The sequence below is a fragment of the Quercus robur genome, chromosome 12 (genome assembly GCF_932294415.1).
Source record: "Quercus robur chromosome 12, dhQueRobu3.1, whole genome shotgun sequence".
NCBI classification, from domain to species: Eukaryota; Viridiplantae; Streptophyta; class Magnoliopsida; order Fagales; family Fagaceae; genus Quercus; species Quercus robur.
This window is the reverse complement of record NC_065545.1, coordinates 7595375-7613316: the sequence shown is the minus strand read 5'-3', so window position 1 is coordinate 7613316 and position 17942 is coordinate 7595375. Positions and strand designations below refer to the sequence as shown.

The 17942-nt window shown below is 37.1% G+C and overlaps 1 protein-coding gene across 2 annotated transcripts; it reads right to left on the bottom strand.

Moving 5' to 3' along the window:
- Positions 1-407: 407 nt before the first annotated feature.
- LOC126708847 (acetyl-CoA carboxylase 1-like) lies at positions 408-16199 on the bottom strand. Of its 2 annotated transcripts, XM_050408818.1 has the most exons (32): positions 15870-16199; positions 14554-14938; positions 13948-14154; positions 13708-13869; positions 13406-13498; positions 13219-13314; positions 12840-13013; positions 11825-11918; positions 11538-11725; positions 11400-11450; positions 11280-11319; positions 10671-10795; positions 10465-10581; positions 10298-10372; positions 10146-10202; positions 9931-10035; positions 8977-9063; positions 8693-8884; positions 8432-8620; positions 8109-8219; positions 7933-8019; positions 7665-7841; positions 6839-6916; positions 6621-6743; positions 6109-6378; positions 5681-6021; positions 5041-5278; positions 4575-4927; positions 4266-4479; positions 3332-3508; positions 1054-3207; positions 408-956 (listed from the first exon to the last, which is right to left on the bottom strand). In XM_050408818.1, the coding sequence occupies exons 2-32, from the start codon at positions 14926-14928 to the stop codon at positions 900-902; spliced, it is 6807 nt and encodes a 2268-aa protein (XP_050264775.1). In that variant the 5' UTR covers positions 14929-14938; positions 15870-16199; the 3' UTR covers positions 408-899. The 2 variants fall into 2 exon arrangements, with proteins under 2 accessions (XP_050264775.1, XP_050264776.1); XM_050408819.1 differs by lacking the exon at positions 15870-16199 and having other exon boundaries at positions 14554-14949.
- Between the last annotated feature and the right edge of the window lie 1743 nt (positions 16200-17942).

Below are 17942 nucleotides of genomic sequence, written 5' to 3'. Positions count from 1 at the left end.
AAAGAGAGTGTTATGGTTCACAGATGTTGTTTATTTGGCATGACCAATATTGTGGCTAGAATTTGTGAAACCATTTTTGTTTTTTTCATTTTCAATTTTGAACACGAGTCATGTCAGGTTCAATGACAATATTGGATCCAAATCAAACCCTATGTTAAATTATCTAGAAATAACTAGCATATGTAAAGTTCTTCAATCCCCCCACCCCCCTACCCCTTTCATTTTCTAAGAAAATAGAATGGTAGATAAAAAAGTGAGATCAATAGTGATTGCAAATAAAAACTAATAATAACTTGCCAACTCAACTATTGTGAAAAATGTGGTAAAATTTTTTGCCTGTAACATTGCTCTTCAACAAATATAACAAGATGAGCAAGGGAAATAAGATATCTTATTAGTTATTAGTGTCGTCATGAATTTTCTTTTATTATTATTTTCCAATAGATAAAGAGTCCTCATGAATTCGCATTCACTTATAGAGTGAATTAGCAATTTCAGAGATAATTACATAATTATTTAAATATAAGCTAAGGTAGATCAGTCATGAAGGGCACCAATGATACTGAACCTACAAAAGCTGGTCCTCCTTTAACTGTCGAAATATATTGGCTACATTCTACTACAAAAGAATAGCAAAATTTACACTATGTGCAGACCAATGAAACTGGTACCTATAGTTCCTCCTCCACCTTCAATTTATGGTGAAGTTCCATATAACCAACAAAATCGTTAACCTATAGGGTAGGATAGTAGCAGTTGGATTTTAACAATTAGTAAAGGCTGATAATCAACATACATCAAGCTATCAAGATGTTACTGGGATTCAAGAAGCAATGGCACCAGCAATTGCAAGACCACAATCACTTGTAAAGCACTTTTTTTCTTTTTTCTTTTTTCTTTTAACCAAGCACCTTGCGAAGTTCTTCGATTAAATGTGCACGACTTGTTGGCGCCACCTGCAATGATTTCAAATAATCACCCTCAGGTCACAAATTATTTGATAATATAAACAAAAATGCTTTGGGAACAAGAAATGTTTATTTGATGGCTTACATTGCTTAGAAGGGCAGCAAGTCCTTGAGGTAGGGCTTGCAAATCTGAAATTGAGTCACCAATATTTGTTAATTGAAGCAATACCTTCTGGACCCGTAACTGCTTAAGTTTATCCTCATAATTGCCTGTATCATCCTTCCATCTAAAGAAAGCTTCATCATCTACCCAAGCATCTTCTCTGCCTTTTGCAATAGTAGAGTCCAAAAACCAGTTCTTGATCAAGTCCAATGAGGATTTATGAGACAGTTGGTCACCAGCAGCATTAGTTACAGTCTTGACCAGTGACTCTTCAGCAATTCTCCTACGCAATCTCCTGTAGAAGAAAGAACGAGAGTTTGCCCAGTCCACAACTTCTCTAATAACCTGTTTTGCAGCCATTCTCAGTGAAGTATCATGTAGTTCAGCAAATTTGGTGGCTATCTGGGTGTACACAGGCAAAAGCTGCTTCTCACGGGTTTGTATTTGTTGCTGTAGAGATTCAACCATCCCATGGGCCCTAGTGCTGATCCTGGCTTCCTGAAGTTTTGCCTTCAGATTAATCAGTTGTTGATCAAGCCTACCCATGCACTCCAGCAGCTCCTTTGTTCTAAATTTTATCTCAATCATTCCTTCTGGCTCGAGGACATTACCTTTAGCTGTTCGATCAGCATACATTTCAATGTGGTCTGAATTGATCCGACTGTCTACAACCACCCATGCCCCACCACGAAGCTCACCCATCATTGGAATGTATACAAAAACGGGCTGCTTGTATGTTCTAAGATTCTCAACAATGGTTGATCCAGCCTGAAGGATTCCTTCAAAAAGATCCCTCTGCCCACCTGAAAAGCCTCTCCAGTTGGCAAGAATAAAAAGTGGGAGCTCTTCTCTGTTGAAATCCAACAATGCTTGGGCCGTCTTACTTGCAGAATCAGGAAACCATACCTGTCCAGCCTGAGGGACAACCCTCTCATGTGAATCAAGCTGGCCTGGGTCAGCAGGTATAACTTGCATGACTGTCTGTGTCTCAACAGCAACTATCCCTACGGGGATCCCTCCAAGCTTAGCCCTTCCTGTAACTACTGTTCTTGCCCAGCCTTCTAAAGTCTCAACAAAGCTGTCCTTGTCAAAGATACCTCCCATCCACTTTCCACTACCATCCAAAGCACCAGAAATAGCCGCACGTGGATCACAAGAGTTTTCAGGGAGGTACTCAACAGGCCTTTCTGGAGGATCTGATGGACTCAGAATGGGAAGTGCACCACCTACATGGGGAGGAATATAGCTTAGCCACTTCAAGATAGCTGATATACCTTCAAGATCATCTGAAACTGTTAGATGAACAACCCCATTAGTTGCCATAATTTTGGGTCCACCAAGTTGCATGTGTGAGCTGTATACTTCCCGGCCCAGAAGCTTGTTTAGTGCAGAGAAACCAGTTAGAATTATGGGCTGATCAAGCCTCTGTATGCACCGCATCCCAAGCCGAGCTAGATAAGCACCTATTCCAACAGTTCTGCCAGTCACATATGTTAAGGTAAATGTTTCCTTGTATGCCCTTGAATATGCGCCAGCAATGGCCCCACTTCCAGTTAAGTTCTCAACCCCCAAGCCATCCTCCTTCCCCACAATGGTATCTACAACCCATCTGATTTCCCCGCTGGCCAGCTTTATTTCATGTGCTATTACAGATGATCCAATCCGAGCATAATCCTTGGGGGTTAAATACACATACTGAAAACCACGCTCAGGGCTTGATTCATCAGACCAACCAACTTTAAAGCAGGTTTTGACTTCATCAGCTACCCCAATACGGGCGCCAGAGTTTGCTGCCAAATAAATTAATGGTAGTTTCTTAGTGCAAGCAAGATCAGTTACTGCAAGGAAGAATGCATCCTCTCTTGGGCCAAAAGAACCAGCTTTGAATGTCACATCATTTGCTACAACCAGTATCGTCCTTCCAGAAGGGAACTCAGGGGTAGACATCTCCATGGACCAGGCCACCATGCCAACATCATTGAGGGCAGGTAGACGCTCCACAGGAATAAGAGGAGTACCCCAGACACCTCTTTGGTCGGCAAATTTGAGTTCTGTGACTCTCAGAACTTTATCCTTGGCTTTCTTAGAACCTGGAAATTGGGATGCCCATGACTGTTCCAAGGCCGTCTCAAATGCCTGCAAGCAACATTTTTCAGGTAAACATTTGATCTGCTTCCTATATCTTTGCAAAATGGGGACGAGAGACAGAGAGAGGACAAAGCTACCAAAATTAGTGTTATATTCATAGCATGGTGCTCACCAGTGGAAAATCATAGCAGTAAGTGGTGCTGCTTTTCCTGGCCAAAAGACGTTTTCGATCAAGAGTTCCCAAAGGCTGATATTGTGCATTCACTGCTACACCATGCAGAGGACCCCAATCAGAGACTGAATGGTAGACCTCTCTGTGTGCGCTGGTATCCTCTAGTTCTCGATATATCTGAATATTGTATCGAACAAAAATATAATAACAATTTATGGAAAATCTCACTAAATCTAGATATTTAATTAACACATGAACATTTCTATTACCATTGAATTTACTAAATCTGTAAATATAATATCCCAAATATATGAATGTTACTACATGATATACTATTTTCTGGACTATCAACACTGATGAAGCCAAACTACACTTGACTACCTTTGTATACACATTAATGTTGTCCTTCCTATTGTAGATCATGCTTTTCATACAGTTCTTAAATTCATCCATAGAATATAAGCAAAATATATTATTGGAACGGATAAGTACTGTCCAATCAGTGTTCAGGAGATTTGGTTTTCATAGAAAGGTATGCTTGTAGCAAATTTTTTGATTATCTTTTCAGCCAAAGGATTTTAACCAGGTCTAACATGACAAACATAACTATTCTGTTGGTCAGGCATCCCCAATATGTTACATTAATCAGATCATACAAACCAACACATGGGATTGTTAAATTCTTACTGCTGATGCCAACCGTGGATCTATTTGTCAATTACATCTTTATAAATAGTAGATAATGAAATGATCCATAAGAGAAACTTAAGGTCTATGATCAATCTGAGTTTGACCAGTGATGGTAATCACTGATACCTATATGGGTCAGTATCTAGTATGCTTTTGCAATCCAACCTTTACATACTTGGCATTCGAAAAGCATTTCTGGGTGGAAACCTTTTCTTAGAAAACTGTAAATAATATACACACTTACATGTACGGTGCAGGTGTGACCAGTCACATTTGTCACCACAACCCTCCAAGCACCATTTGCTGGTCCAGGAGATGCTATCCAAAGCTTCACTTCCCACTCACAAACTCCTAACCTATGCATTCTTACACCTACAGATGCATGAATTTCATGTGCCAGCTCCTTCAAGATCACCTCCACAGCACTTTCTTCTTGCTCAGCACCTATGTCAACTCCCCTGGCAACAATATCTTAATTGTAAGACCCCAGAAAGGAATTTCACCATCTTATTCTGGAAGAAAAGACAATGAATAGGAAGATAGATATAATTACTTGGGGTAAGGCACAAGATCACTTATTTGCTGCTCGCGTACAATATAAAGGTACATATGGGCATGGTCAGATTTGAGTGTAGCATTGTGTGCATTAAGTTCTAACTCCTCCATTGCAGCCATTAAGGACCTCAAAATACTCCTTGAAGTAAAAGACATAGCCCATTGGCTAAGTGTTGTTTGTGTGTCCAACCGTTGATATGATGTAAGCCCTTCATTTGATGTAGACTGTCTTACAAATGTTCTGAGGAACATTCTTTGGATTGATAGTGGCTTGTCCACAACAGAGTACAAATGCCATTGACGGTCCCGGGATGGGGTATACTGTATATTTTCATAGCCTTTAAGCTTGTCCTGGATCAAATCAGAAGTTGATAATTTATCAGACAAAAGTCCAAGGGGAATTTATGTGTTTTCTTTTTCAATTTTTAACTATATACAGAGGGCTGAACCAGATATTTACTAACCAATTCAAGGTAAATGGATAGAGGTGGCTCCAGGTGACGCAATAGAGGCTCTTCCTCGTAATATAACTTTTCTGCTGACCAGTGGAAGGAGTGCCTCATAGGGGCTCGCCCTTCATCCCTCTGTATGATACAGCTTATTACCCCAACACCTGCAGTTCGTAGGCTAGAGCCTACTTCTTTCTCTTTAAGTATTTTGGCTAACTTGTTAATTCTCTCTTGAGCCTGATCTTCATCACCACTGTAAAGCATCAAGAGATAATTCTAGTTCAGAAGGGACACTTTTATATCAAAAGGTTCTAATCACCAGACTGAAAGTCTGAAACTTTGTCTATCTGGCACATGTTTGACATGAAGAAAGAATAAAGGGGCATGAAGAAGAAAAAAAAAATAGAAGAGAGGGCGAAAAACCTCTCAGCCATTGCTTGTTATTCAGGATAGGGCAGTCAAGTGGTCTAAATTATACATGAATTCAATTCAAAGTCAATAAGGTATTATCAGATGTTGAACAAATATGCAGCAATGCTATTGCTAGCCCATTAATCCTAAATGAACTTTCAGTACCTACATGATACATAAATATATTACCATTTACATTTTAAGGTAACAGATTTTAGTGCAAGTACAAAGGGCGTTACACTACCTATCCTGAAGTAAACTCATCTGATTGTTGATGCCCACCAATGCAATATGCATCATATTACCAAAGTTAGCAGGTTCTACCGATCCATTTGGAGCTGCTTCATTAAGGTTATGGGTTGTTTCCTTCAGTGCAGCATCAATAATTGATGGAAGAAATTGGAGTGATTTGATAATAACCATGGCCCCCCATCTTCGCTCTCTATGTTTCTCAACCAGTGGTTGCTCAGACATTAGATCCTCAGTCCCATTCTTTCTCGCAATGTGCTCCTCTAAAAACTCCCACGAAGCAATAAGACCAGATCTGTGCCACTGCATCCTTACACTCCCCTTTACAAGATAGGGCTGATAACAGATAGACAAAGAGTTAATCGAGAAAATCATTGAAAAAAAATGAAAATAAGTTCACAGTTACAAGAGCTTAAATCATACCTGGTACAGCCTACGAACATAAGTCTCCACAACCCGCCTTTGAAGGGTGTGATCACCGTGATCAAATAGACCTACAAGGGCATCTTCAACTGCCAAAGGAGCACTCACAAGATCCTCCATTCTTTCATTAATGGCACTTTTCCTTTTGGGAGTATCCATATTTTCACCATCCTCGGTAAACATCTCTAATTCAGAAAGACTTCTAGCTATGCTGGAACGAAGTTCACTCAGTTTGGTTTGTTCCAGCAGTTGACTTGCCTTTAGTGCCAACTGCATAAACAAGGGAATAAGGACTCTGCTTAAATGTTAAAAAATAAACTACTCTGGTAAATGGAAAAAAACAATTATCACTGCAAAATGTCGTAAGGGAAGATCAACCAACAAGAGAAAACAATAATCCTCTCCCCATGGGAGAGTAAAAAGTGATTCTTTACATTCTAAAATGGTTGAGCATAGACAAATACATCTTAAAGTTAATTGTTTATGCTTGAGTAACTCTATGAAAGCCCAACCTCAGAATAATTTGTATGGTTTAGCGCAGAGAACCGGATTAGTGTATCCCTGTATGCAGCAGGATTAGGGTAAACAAGTTGTTCCATTAGTCGTAGTATCAGCTTATTTTTAATCCTGACACCCTGCAAGCAAACAAAAACATGTGGTACAATTACAAATAATGTTATGGAAAATCAAAATACAAGGGCAAGACAGCCGAGCATGTTATAATTAGTACCTGATGAGAAAGCACAATGTCCACAACCTTCAAAAGATCTTTCTTGTATTGAAGTCGAAGACGTTCAATTACATCAGCCTGGACAAGCAATTGTAAATGAAAATTCTAAGTAGCAAATAATGAATAAAAAAAATTCAAATTTGTGGAATCACACTAAGTTCCTGACATTTTTGGCTTTGCAAGAATTAATAATTAGTTTAAGGGCTAAAGAACAAGCTTGAAGGTATATGGACTAGACTTCAAGATGAATTTCACTAGTGAGCATCAATCCAAATTCAAAAGGTTTCAAGATAACCAAAAAATTGTTGTGAATTCAAACCAATGTTCAAATTATAAGAGCACAGTGAAAATATACTTATTGATGGAGTTATGCAAGTAGCAAAAGAAGAAGAAGAAGAATAAAGAGTGTACTATAAGAAAAAAGAAATTTGTTGTAGCCATTTCTTATTTTTGGGACAAAGTCTTTGTTGTTAAAAGAGAGTATTATAAATGGTCAATGAGCATATTTTGCTTAATCTAGGAGATATGAAAAGATAAGGAGACAACAATTGAGGAATTTATTTAATATAAGGAAAACCAGAATCCAGTCAGACAATTCAAGTTGGGACATCACAATACTTAAAAGAACAACAAAGGCTCTGGGAGAGCAGACAAAGAATATAACTAGAAGCTTTGAAATTAAAATTCTAATGCTTCAGTCAAAGCCAGGAATATTTATAGCAAGCCATATAATATTGGTGTTGGCACTATTAATATGCAGCAAAACATAAGGCATTATCATTTTTAACATTGAAGAACAATTTGTGTTCCATACTGACAAATTTACCTGGATATTGTCACTGAACAATTCTTCAACTGACAAATACTCCTCAAAAAGCGACTGAACAATAACACGGGCATGACTCTCTCTTCCACCCTCGTAAGACTTCACGAGACTCATCAAAGGTTCAACCAGCCTTTCTTGGGCTCCCTTTTCTTTATCAGGACAGGAAGATAGATGGGCCTGCCACAAAAGGCACATAACTTTAGTGTATTACAATTTCAGGAAAAGAACATGAACGTTAATATAAGGAATTTGAAATAGTAAAACTCACTTCCAAAACAGCTCGTAATAATTTGGCAGGGAAATCAACATTCTGGGAGCTTGAAATCCCCTTGAACGCCTTAAATTTTGATTCCAACTGAAAATTTTACATGGGTGAGAGAAAACTATAGTACAGTCACTATGTGAGCATAAAACTGTATAGGAGACCTAAAAGATAGTTATTACCTCAGTCTTGAGATCTTTTGGGAGGCGGGTTGCCAGAACAGCCAAGCATTCTTGCCATTGGAGGAAAGGGAGTTCAGGACTATCGAGGCAATTGAGCAAGTTTTGCACAACCTGAGATAATCAAACCATTTGATAAGACTGGTCTTGAGACAAGTTTAGTATAGATAAGTAGTAGTAACACAGTCTAATAAATGAGATAATAGAATATTCTCATGTGCACGACGCCAAAGCTCAGAACTCAAAACATAAAGGAATGAATTATGGATTCAGAATATTGTTAAAAGCTCTAAATCATGATGGAAACAGGGAAAAATAGTACTTACTTCATCTATGTTGTGCTCATAACCTGCAAGAATCATCAGGGCTGCATTTATACTTGCAGCGCATCTCTGATGAACTTTACCAGAAATTGCAGTTGGAGGCCCCAGGACTGGGAAGCTCCCATGGAAAGGCTCTGCTTTTCTTACAGCTGAAGGATCATCTAGATCAAGCCTAGCTATAAGTTCACCAGCCTACAAAAAAGTGACTTCTTAACTTCTGTCAAAATTGAATATTTCATACTTCTTCTGTTGAACATGATTTACCTGCATAGCTTGACCTTCTGACATTTTGAAGTGGACAAGTCCAGAAGCAGGTGAAAGAAGAGGCATACACATCTTCATAACCTCAACCTCTGCATAAGGTGTGTCAGCATCGATATGACTACCATCCACAACCAGATACCTCAGCAGTTTGCATGGTGTTTCTGCTATTAACTTAGATGGATCATGATCATTCTGGATATAACAAAGAATAATAATTAATCTCACCATGCTTGTAGAAGAGGAAAGAAAAGGTAGGACATGAGGGAAGAAAATATTGGGGGTACCTGAAGTAAGCAAGTCCTTCCATCAATGAGAAGGCGAGTTCCAGCTGCTTCTTCCTCTGCATATATAACATGACTGTTTCCATCCAACTGTAAAAAAGGTGGAGCTACCAGTCACACTTCTGAAATGTTGGAAATATGAAATATAATAAAAGACCACTTTAACTGCAAGGCCCACCACGGTAGACCGACCTCCAAACCCATTTATTAGCCTGTAATGAAATAATCTTCCTTCACCACACAAATAATAGAATAAGAGAATAGGTTTTGGCTTAGTAGATTAAGAAAGAAAATTTTTCTCTTTTTCAAGATATGGATGAGTTTAACCCATGAATTGGATGCATAGCATCACTGCAATCTAGACAAGTCTTATCAAGTAAACATAGTACTGTCACATATTGACACAAGAATTGTGGGCTTTTTAATATGGTGCTGCTTCTATCAAGAGGAACCTAGTTAACCATATATAGTAGTCAATCAATTTTAACACATAGAAAGCTGTCTTGCCTAATACTTCTGATGTGATGCACTGATTCATTTTAGAGCTAAGTTCATGTGGTTCATAAAATAGCACCTTCCCAAGTCCAAAAGACATATCCATTTGCAGAAACTGATAAATAAGGGGAACATTCTTTGTGCAAAAGCAACTATAAATGTACATTACAAAGCCAGGTTAAAAGGATCCACACACACACACATAAAAAACAGATATATTTGACATAAGACAGACTCACACACACAAATTTACAGACATATATTTGTCAACTTCGAAACAAGTTTATGATGTGTGATTACATTCACAAAATGTCAAAATACTAAGAGTTTGCATATCTTATTGGCTTCCCTTGAGCATGCTCATACATACACAATCTAAATATAAACAGCTACAAGCAAGAGCATAAAGACCCATGTAGCTAGTAGCAATAAATACAAACATGTTCTAAAGAAAAAACTTGCCTGCATCAATAAACCTCCATCACGTAAAGTATGAATCTCTGCTTCAATCTCCGAATCATTCATCCTCAATCTATAGCTTCCTGGTCCCCCCCTAACCATGTCAATCTAGAAACAGATGTCCACCATGTTGGTAAAATATATTAATCATCCATATGAAACAAAAGTCTACAAAATTATTGACATGATAAAGGATTCCTTTACAATGGTGCATATACCGTATATTTGCTTCCTTCAATGTTCAAGGACGCTTGAGAGTGGACAAGTGACATATGCTGCAACAAGGATCGGCAAAGATAAATACAAATCAGAATTAGTTAACATGACACCAGAATTAGGACCCTTAATAGAGTATTATTTATTGCAATACCTTGGGTGGGATTTGCCCCTTCTCAAGATAACCAATGTAATCTGAAACCACAGCTGCACTGCTTGAAGATGCTTTCTGAGTTGGACATAGTAGAAAACATAAGCCATCTTATTCTATGGCATGACACCTCTAGAAACCAGAAAATAAAACAAAATAGTTGTGCTTACAAACAGAGCTCCTCCAACAACGGACAGATACCAAGGAGGCCTCTCTGCTCTAACTCGCATAGCAATTCTACTGTCCAACCAGCCGGTGTGGATTTTATTTTCTCTGTAATCCGAAGCCTGCACAACATTTTTACTACTGTTAGAATGTTTCCTTTATTTTTCTTTTAGGATGGATAGGAGGGGTAGTCAATAAGTGAGAAGTTTACATGTAAAAGATCAATTGTATAATCAACATTGGTTCGAATCTCTCCCCGAATTTGAATCTCCTTCAGACCAAGCACCATGTTTGCAATAGCTAGAGCTCTGGACTCCCCAAATGCAAAAACATGTCCTGAGATATGACTCAAGGATTTTAGCAATAGACACTCTTATGACAAAAATAGATACATGCATTGGAATACTTATGTACACAATATATCCTATGCTAGAAAGATAGCCACTGTTTAGAATTACAAGTTACAAATAAGTAACACAATTGAATATCTTCATTGAGGATAAAGTTGGTCCATATCTAAATTACAACATTAATGAGTCAATGAACAGCATTAAAAGTTACTGTGGAAACACTCAATCTGCAGGCCTTTCATTAGTCATTAAACAGACTTCAAATATCTACTGAAGCAACTCAAGGTATGAGGATTTTATATATTTCCCCAACATAGTGGCCTTAAAAGAGAAAAAAATTACTCAAGCAGTGTGGAGGATCAGACACAGAATAATTTAAATTCAACATGAGCAATTTTTTGTTTGTTATATCTTGATTTTAGATAATCAAAGTTATCAAATACTCACACCATTCATTAGTTAATACTTACCAAACTGAGAATCTGAGAATTCATGAATTCCTCCTCCAGACTGTAAATCACAATGTCAATCACAATTCAGTCTGAAACTTTGAAGATAAGTCCACACACAATTAGACAATAAAAATTTACCTTAACAGAGAAGTATGCCCACACATTTGGTTTACTTTTAAAACTCAGCTCCTGTGCGAAGTGTAAAACTCAATACAGGTTTTTAATATGAGGAAATAAATACTCAAACTGAGACTACCATGAACCTTGGAGGCTAACCTGTACTTTCCCACTTGTAGGCTTAAAACCATCATCTGGGTCCTCACTTGTTACACGCACAGCTACGCAATGACCTTTTGGCCTTGTAGACTCTGCCTTGTCAAAATCAAATGGGGTGGCAAGAGCTGACGTTTTCCTCCAAGCATCATATCCTCCGCCATATTCCTTTCCATAAAATCTCCTTATCTCTAATCAAATAAGTTACATGAACACAGAAGGTGAAAAACTTTAATTTGATGGTGGAGAAATAAAACTTGAAGAAATTCCGAAATACAGTAAGATCATACCAGGAATCTGCCAGAGAGGGATGCCCATTCCAACTGCAACTTGGGCTGCTGGTAGATTGACTTCAGCAATCCACTCAGTCACAGGGTGCTCCACCTATATCAGGATAAATTTATAGGACATTAAGCTGTGCTTATTAAGTGAGACATAATAGCATCATCAATGTAGGTTCCCGTGCTTTAAACATCCAGATGAACCTCTTATAAGGATAGCAGGGTGTGTTTAGCATTGCATTAAGAGGGGAGAAAAGGAGCGTTAAGGGGGGCTTAAAGCTCTTTAGCAAAAAATTTCACCCATTTGGCAATTTTGCTAAAGAGCTTTTCTCCCCCCTTAAAGCTGGGGAAAAGAAAACTGGGAATTCCAAGCTTTAGCATTACAACTCTTTTGTACATTGTTCCAACTTTTAATAAAACTAAAGAATGGAAGAAATGCTTATGCATATTTATCAAAATAACACCCGATGCCCACCCATTTTGAGAGCGAGAGAGAGAGACCGTAATAATAACAATTAATATAGGAAAATAATATTAATTATGAATAATATTAATCAAGTTCAATTATGAGAATAAAAAAACACTTTTATTATGTCTTCTTTTGTCATTTCTCACATCTAAAATTCTTTATCAATTTGGTTACCAAACTGGTGTAACAAATTCAAAGCACTTTATCATTGTAATTTTTCAATTGCTCCAAATGCAAAAGAGCTTTACAGTTTAAGCTCTTTATCGAAAAAGCTCTACAGCTTAAGGCTTTACTCTCTACAGCAATCCCAAATGGGCACTTAAACCGCTTGCAAGAGGTTATATGGCCTATATTGTGTTAGCACAAAAAATTATTTTAGTAGATTCTCTTAACTGCCAGAAGGCTCACAATGGTTTTATATCTATTTTGGGTCTATGCATCAGATATCTGTTGCGAAATAGCACTCCATTAAACAAATTCAAAAGAAGAATATAAAGAATTCATAAGAATGACAGCTAATACACCTGAATTAAGGTTAGAACAAAAATCACATACCTGCAAGCGAGGGTTGAGCTCTAAGAAATAGTACTCGCCAGACTCCATACTGTAGAGATACTCAACAGTAGCTGCTCCAACATAGTTTACACATTTAGCTAACCTTCTAGCAGCCTGCTCAAGCTTTTTTACTGTTTGTAGAGGTGCTACAGTAATTGGACCCTCCTCAATAATCTGTTTAACATAGAAGACCAAATTAGATCAATAAGAGAATATACCCAAGATGACACCACGCATTAAAAATTCTTGGAGATAAAAAATATGAAAAAAAGAGAGACAAAGTAACATATATTCATGAATTTGTAATAATAAACACAAGAAAGCCATTTGCTTCCGAAAAAGCAATAAATTAAATTTTCCATATAAGAAATGAGCTTACCTTCTGATGCCGCCTTTGAACACTGCAATCACGGCTATGCAAAGCCGCAACATTTCCATACTGATCACATAGTAACTGTACTTCTAAATGCCGGCTCTAATTACAAATCACCGAATGGATGATCAGAATATGATCTAGACTTTAGCAGCTCTGGTCATTTAGATTGAAATTCAGTAGATTATCTAACCTGGGAAGCAAGCTTCATTATGAATATGGGCGAGCCCGGAACTTCACCCTGAACTTGCTTGAATAGTGCCCTAACTTCATCATCATTATGAACCTAGAAAGTTCATGCAATGCAAATTACTTCAGTTACATTGTTAAGTAAGGCTTGTAGAGTTAGTACCTTGACATGACAAGTAACTAATTAGTTTTACTTATACCCAATAACTTACATACACTTTGTCGATATAAGGGATAAAATACTGTGAAATATTAGTTATGGAAGATTATATAAGTTGTCTAATTATTATCGTGCATGAAGCAAACCTTTCTTATGCCTTTGCCGCCACCGCCCCAAGATGCCTTGATCATTGCAGGGTAACCTACAACTTGACAACTCGCAATTGCTTCCTCTGTGGTAGAGACACATGCTTCCCTATATATTTCTTCTGGAACTAATTCCAAGCAACTTGCTGCTGAAGTTTTAACCTGGAAGACAGAAATTAGATGTGTAATGACCTTGCAAATAAATAATAGAGCGCAATTTTAAAGAGTACAAAGGTTTACATGTGAGCCACTCCATGGAAGGGTGGGGACTTCTGCTGCTTGAGCAATCAATGATGAACCAATCTTATCTCCCAATGCTGCCATAGATGTAGCTGGAGGCCCAAGAAATATGATTCCCTTTGCAATCAACGCATCTGGCAGCTCAGGGTTCTCAGATGCATGGCCCCAACCAGGCCAAACTGCATCAACACGGGTTATCTCCGCCATCTGGGTATTGAATTACAATTTATCAGGAAAAAATAAAACATCAATATTGATTCATGAATAATTTAATTAACTATAATTATCAAACTGCTGGCCAGGACAATTAAACTATTTCTAAGAAGAAGCTACCCAAAAAAAATCCATTACAACTTCCCAACTACTTGATACAGACCTCATATTTGTTCAACTAATTAGCCTTCTCCAGTGCTATTATATGCTTTTTATCTACATGAAACATCATTATTTCGTGTAAATTAATATTAAAATAAATGAGAGTGATCATATTTCTTCAGCTAGAAAGTGCCTATATTGTTTGTATTTTGGCCTTTTTGTTAAAACTATGGTAGTCATCAACAAAGGGAAAACTCAAAAAATGCACAACACAGGGTTTATGATACATACCTCTACAATAAGTTGGACATTGGCATAGTTATTATTATTGGTCCCACCAGGAACTTCCACAAACTGATCAGCAATTCTAATATGTTCTGCATTGATTCTCATGTCCTCTGGAGTAGCCATGGCTACCAACAGGATTGCTTTCTCTGTGCCAAATGTTTCATAAGCCCATGTTCTAACACTACGTATAAACTTGACAGCCGCCATTCCATTGTTTGCAATTAAAATACTGTGGATCGGTTTCTTTCCTCCAAGAGCATGGCAGAATTCATCAACTACAGATATTGTAGCAGGGTTCCTGATAGAAACCAACCCATTTGCATACCCATTCACACGCCCAACACCAGCCATTGTGGATCTTCTTTGAGATTCAGACATGTTGCCCTGCCTGAGAATATGTAAGCAACAGTTGAGGGGACTGGAAGTGTAAGAATCAAATTGAATTTCTATGAATCACTTCATTCTTCAACAAGGAAAATGCTAAGGCTACTACTAATTTTACTACAAACTGAAATGGCAATGAATGTGAATGGTGCCACTTCAACAATATAATAAACAAATGTCTGAATTACTTCTTTGGGATCGGTGTGAGTTTGTAAGACTTATGTAGTAAAATTTTTAGAATCCCTAGCATAAGTCCATCAACAAACTTATGCAGACAAATTTGGAAGAAAAGCTACTCTAATAATCACTAGGCCTTCCATAATTGACTTGTTTCTTCCAGGGAATCAAATTCAAGTGAACAACAAAGTCTACCAAAATTTTCTAAATTAAGTCCAATTTAGCAGAAAATATTAACAAAAAAAAAAATACACTAAGTGAGCTAAGGATGCGTTTGGTTGCAAATAATTGGACTAATATTGTGGCATTATGAACTCTTCCTTTCACCGTTAACCTTTTCCAGTAAACTCGGAATATACATGAGTACACTCAATCCCAAATCCATTGTTCCATTAATTATATATCCAATTCTACTTCTGAGCAAACAAACACACCATAAGGCAAAAGTTCCTCAGATGCAGTATCAAATAAATATCGATTGCAACGAAAAGAGCACCAACCAAATGATAAAAAACGCATTTCTAACAACATAGGACCTCAAAAAGGTAGTAAATATAGATTCCCAAGTCCACACCAACTGACAAAAATTTCATAACCAACTCCAAACTATAATTAAGCGGTTAGCTTTCTCTTCCTGAAACACCAATAACATAGCCAAAAAGAGATAGACCCAATACCCAAATCAGACTTAAAAGATACAATTATAACTACCCAGGAGAGAATTCATAAAGAAGACAAGAAAGAAATGGGCCACAGACCTTGGAAAAATAGGTAACAGCAGCTGGAATTTTTGATAGCTGTGATCAATTAGCTTCAAATTGCTTTCTGGGTATAAAGCATTGCAAATGAAGAAACGGAATTATGAAAAAACAAAGACCCGGAATTATTGGGTTTGTGCATATAAATGTGATCATGCACTAGCAACACAATGAATTGCAGAGAGACAGAGACAGAGACAGAGAGAAATAGAGAGAGAGAGAGAGAGGTTGGTTTGGTTTCTGGACCGGAGTTGAGACCTTAAAGGCATAAATTAACTTTAATGAGAGCTGCACGTGGTATCTGCCACTGCCACACCACTCTCGTTTATAGTTGTAGTAGTTCCCAGCTACCCCCTCCTCTTCTCTCAAATAATGCGGGTCCAAAACCATAAACGACTCAAACGGGTCATTTTCCCTCTCTCTCTCTCTCTCTCTCTCTCTCTCTCAAAACTAATTTTTGGGTTAACCAATAGAATACATGAAAGAAACCAAATTTTTTTTACATCGACAAAAAAAAACACCCACACATTACATCATATGAATGAATCAATTTTCTAAGGAGTTGGTCTTGACTGTGGGTTGGGTGGTGTAGTCGACCAACCCTTCCTCCTATTATTAGATGAGTCACATTTCAAGCCCCTACTCCTCATACTCTTCCTACATTTTTTTCTTTTTCTTCTTCTAAAAGCGATGGTTTAGATTTTTATTTTTATTTTTAAGTTATAACTAGTATCCTCTTTGAGTTCTCGTATAATTTTTGTGTTACACTTTTAATATAGCAAACTATGAGAACTTGTCGGTCATTTCATCTTAATCACCCCAAGATTGTGACAAAAATTGTGACATATGAATTCTATCTACTTATTTTATCTTTCTCTATAGTTTCTTTATAATATCTATTACGTGATACATTTTTGTTTTTGTTTTATTGGAAAGTGAGGTCAATAAATAACGTATTGATTGGGATAAGATGTTGTAGGTGAAATTTTGTTTAATAAAATAAGGACTTGGGGATGGGGGTATTAATTTTGCATGAGGTTGGCTTGTAGTTGGGGGTTAGGTTCATCTATGCAATGCCATGCCATCCTCCCCTTACATTTGTTACGTTCTAGTCGTCTGCATTTTTTTGAGCTCAATAATTTAATGACAATGAAAGGATTATGGCAGACCCAACTACTATCGGTAAAATTAAATGGTTCACACCAAATCGTACATGGAATTCAAATTCATGATTTGGACTGGATGATACAAGGAAATGAGGTTCCTTTGAAAGTTAATAAAGTGTTCCAAACTTAGAAAAAAGTCATCTCGTATTCGAATTGAACAATTCTTGGAAGATTAGAAGTTTTTCTTCACAAACTGACATGAATGTTGAAAAGTAATACTGATACATATTATATTTATTCACTCCATAAATCTTATTGAATATCGTACTCAACAACAACATGATGTTATCTTTCTCAAAAAAAAAAAAAAAAACAACATGATGTTATGTATTACACTAGTCATTACCAAAGTTAATGACTGAATTTTTAATTGAACTAGCAGTAATAGGGATGACCAAACCTGTTGGAAAATGGGTAACTTGCCTGACCCAGCCCAATTTATGCGGGTTTTACCCAATTCGGTAGGAAATCCGGGTATTTGGTGCAGGTTTCATGCATGCCCGAACTTTTCGGATCAAGTACAAGTGTTCTGTATTTTTTTTAAAAAATTTTCTTTCTCTTTTCTCTAAAACAACTAAGTTGGGTCACAAGTGCAAGACACATTACACGTGCTCGCCGTGGTAAAAAGACGAGTGATTAAAGTTAAATTTAGAATTTATTTCTAACACATACTAAAAATAAAAATTATTTAATTTTTAAATTACTTTAAAAAAATCAAAAAATACAATTAAAAGAGACATTAATCTAACTACAAAGATTTATAAAAAAACACTAAAATAAACTATATTATAAACATATTATTGAAACTTTAGCGAGCCACTAAATTTTAATGGAGTTTCATGTAAATTAAATTATCAAAATGCAAACATATATTGAGCTCCTTGGCATAAGGAATGAATGTAAAGTA

Excerpts from the sequence above, each read along its gene's own strand:
- LOC126708847 (XM_050408818.1), bottom strand. The coding sequence starts at position 14,928 with ATGTCTGAATCTCAAAGAAGATCCACAATGGCTGGTGTTGGGCGTGTG. Across the intron at positions 11,451-11,537 it reads CTACAAGTGGGAAAGTACAG|GAGCTGAGTTTTAAAAGTAA; the intron begins GTTAGCCTCCAA and ends CACTTCGCACAG. Across the intron at positions 4,928-5,040 it reads TATCCATTTACCTTGAATTG|GACAAGCTTAAAGGCTATGA; the intron begins GTTAGTAAATAT and ends GATTTGATCCAG.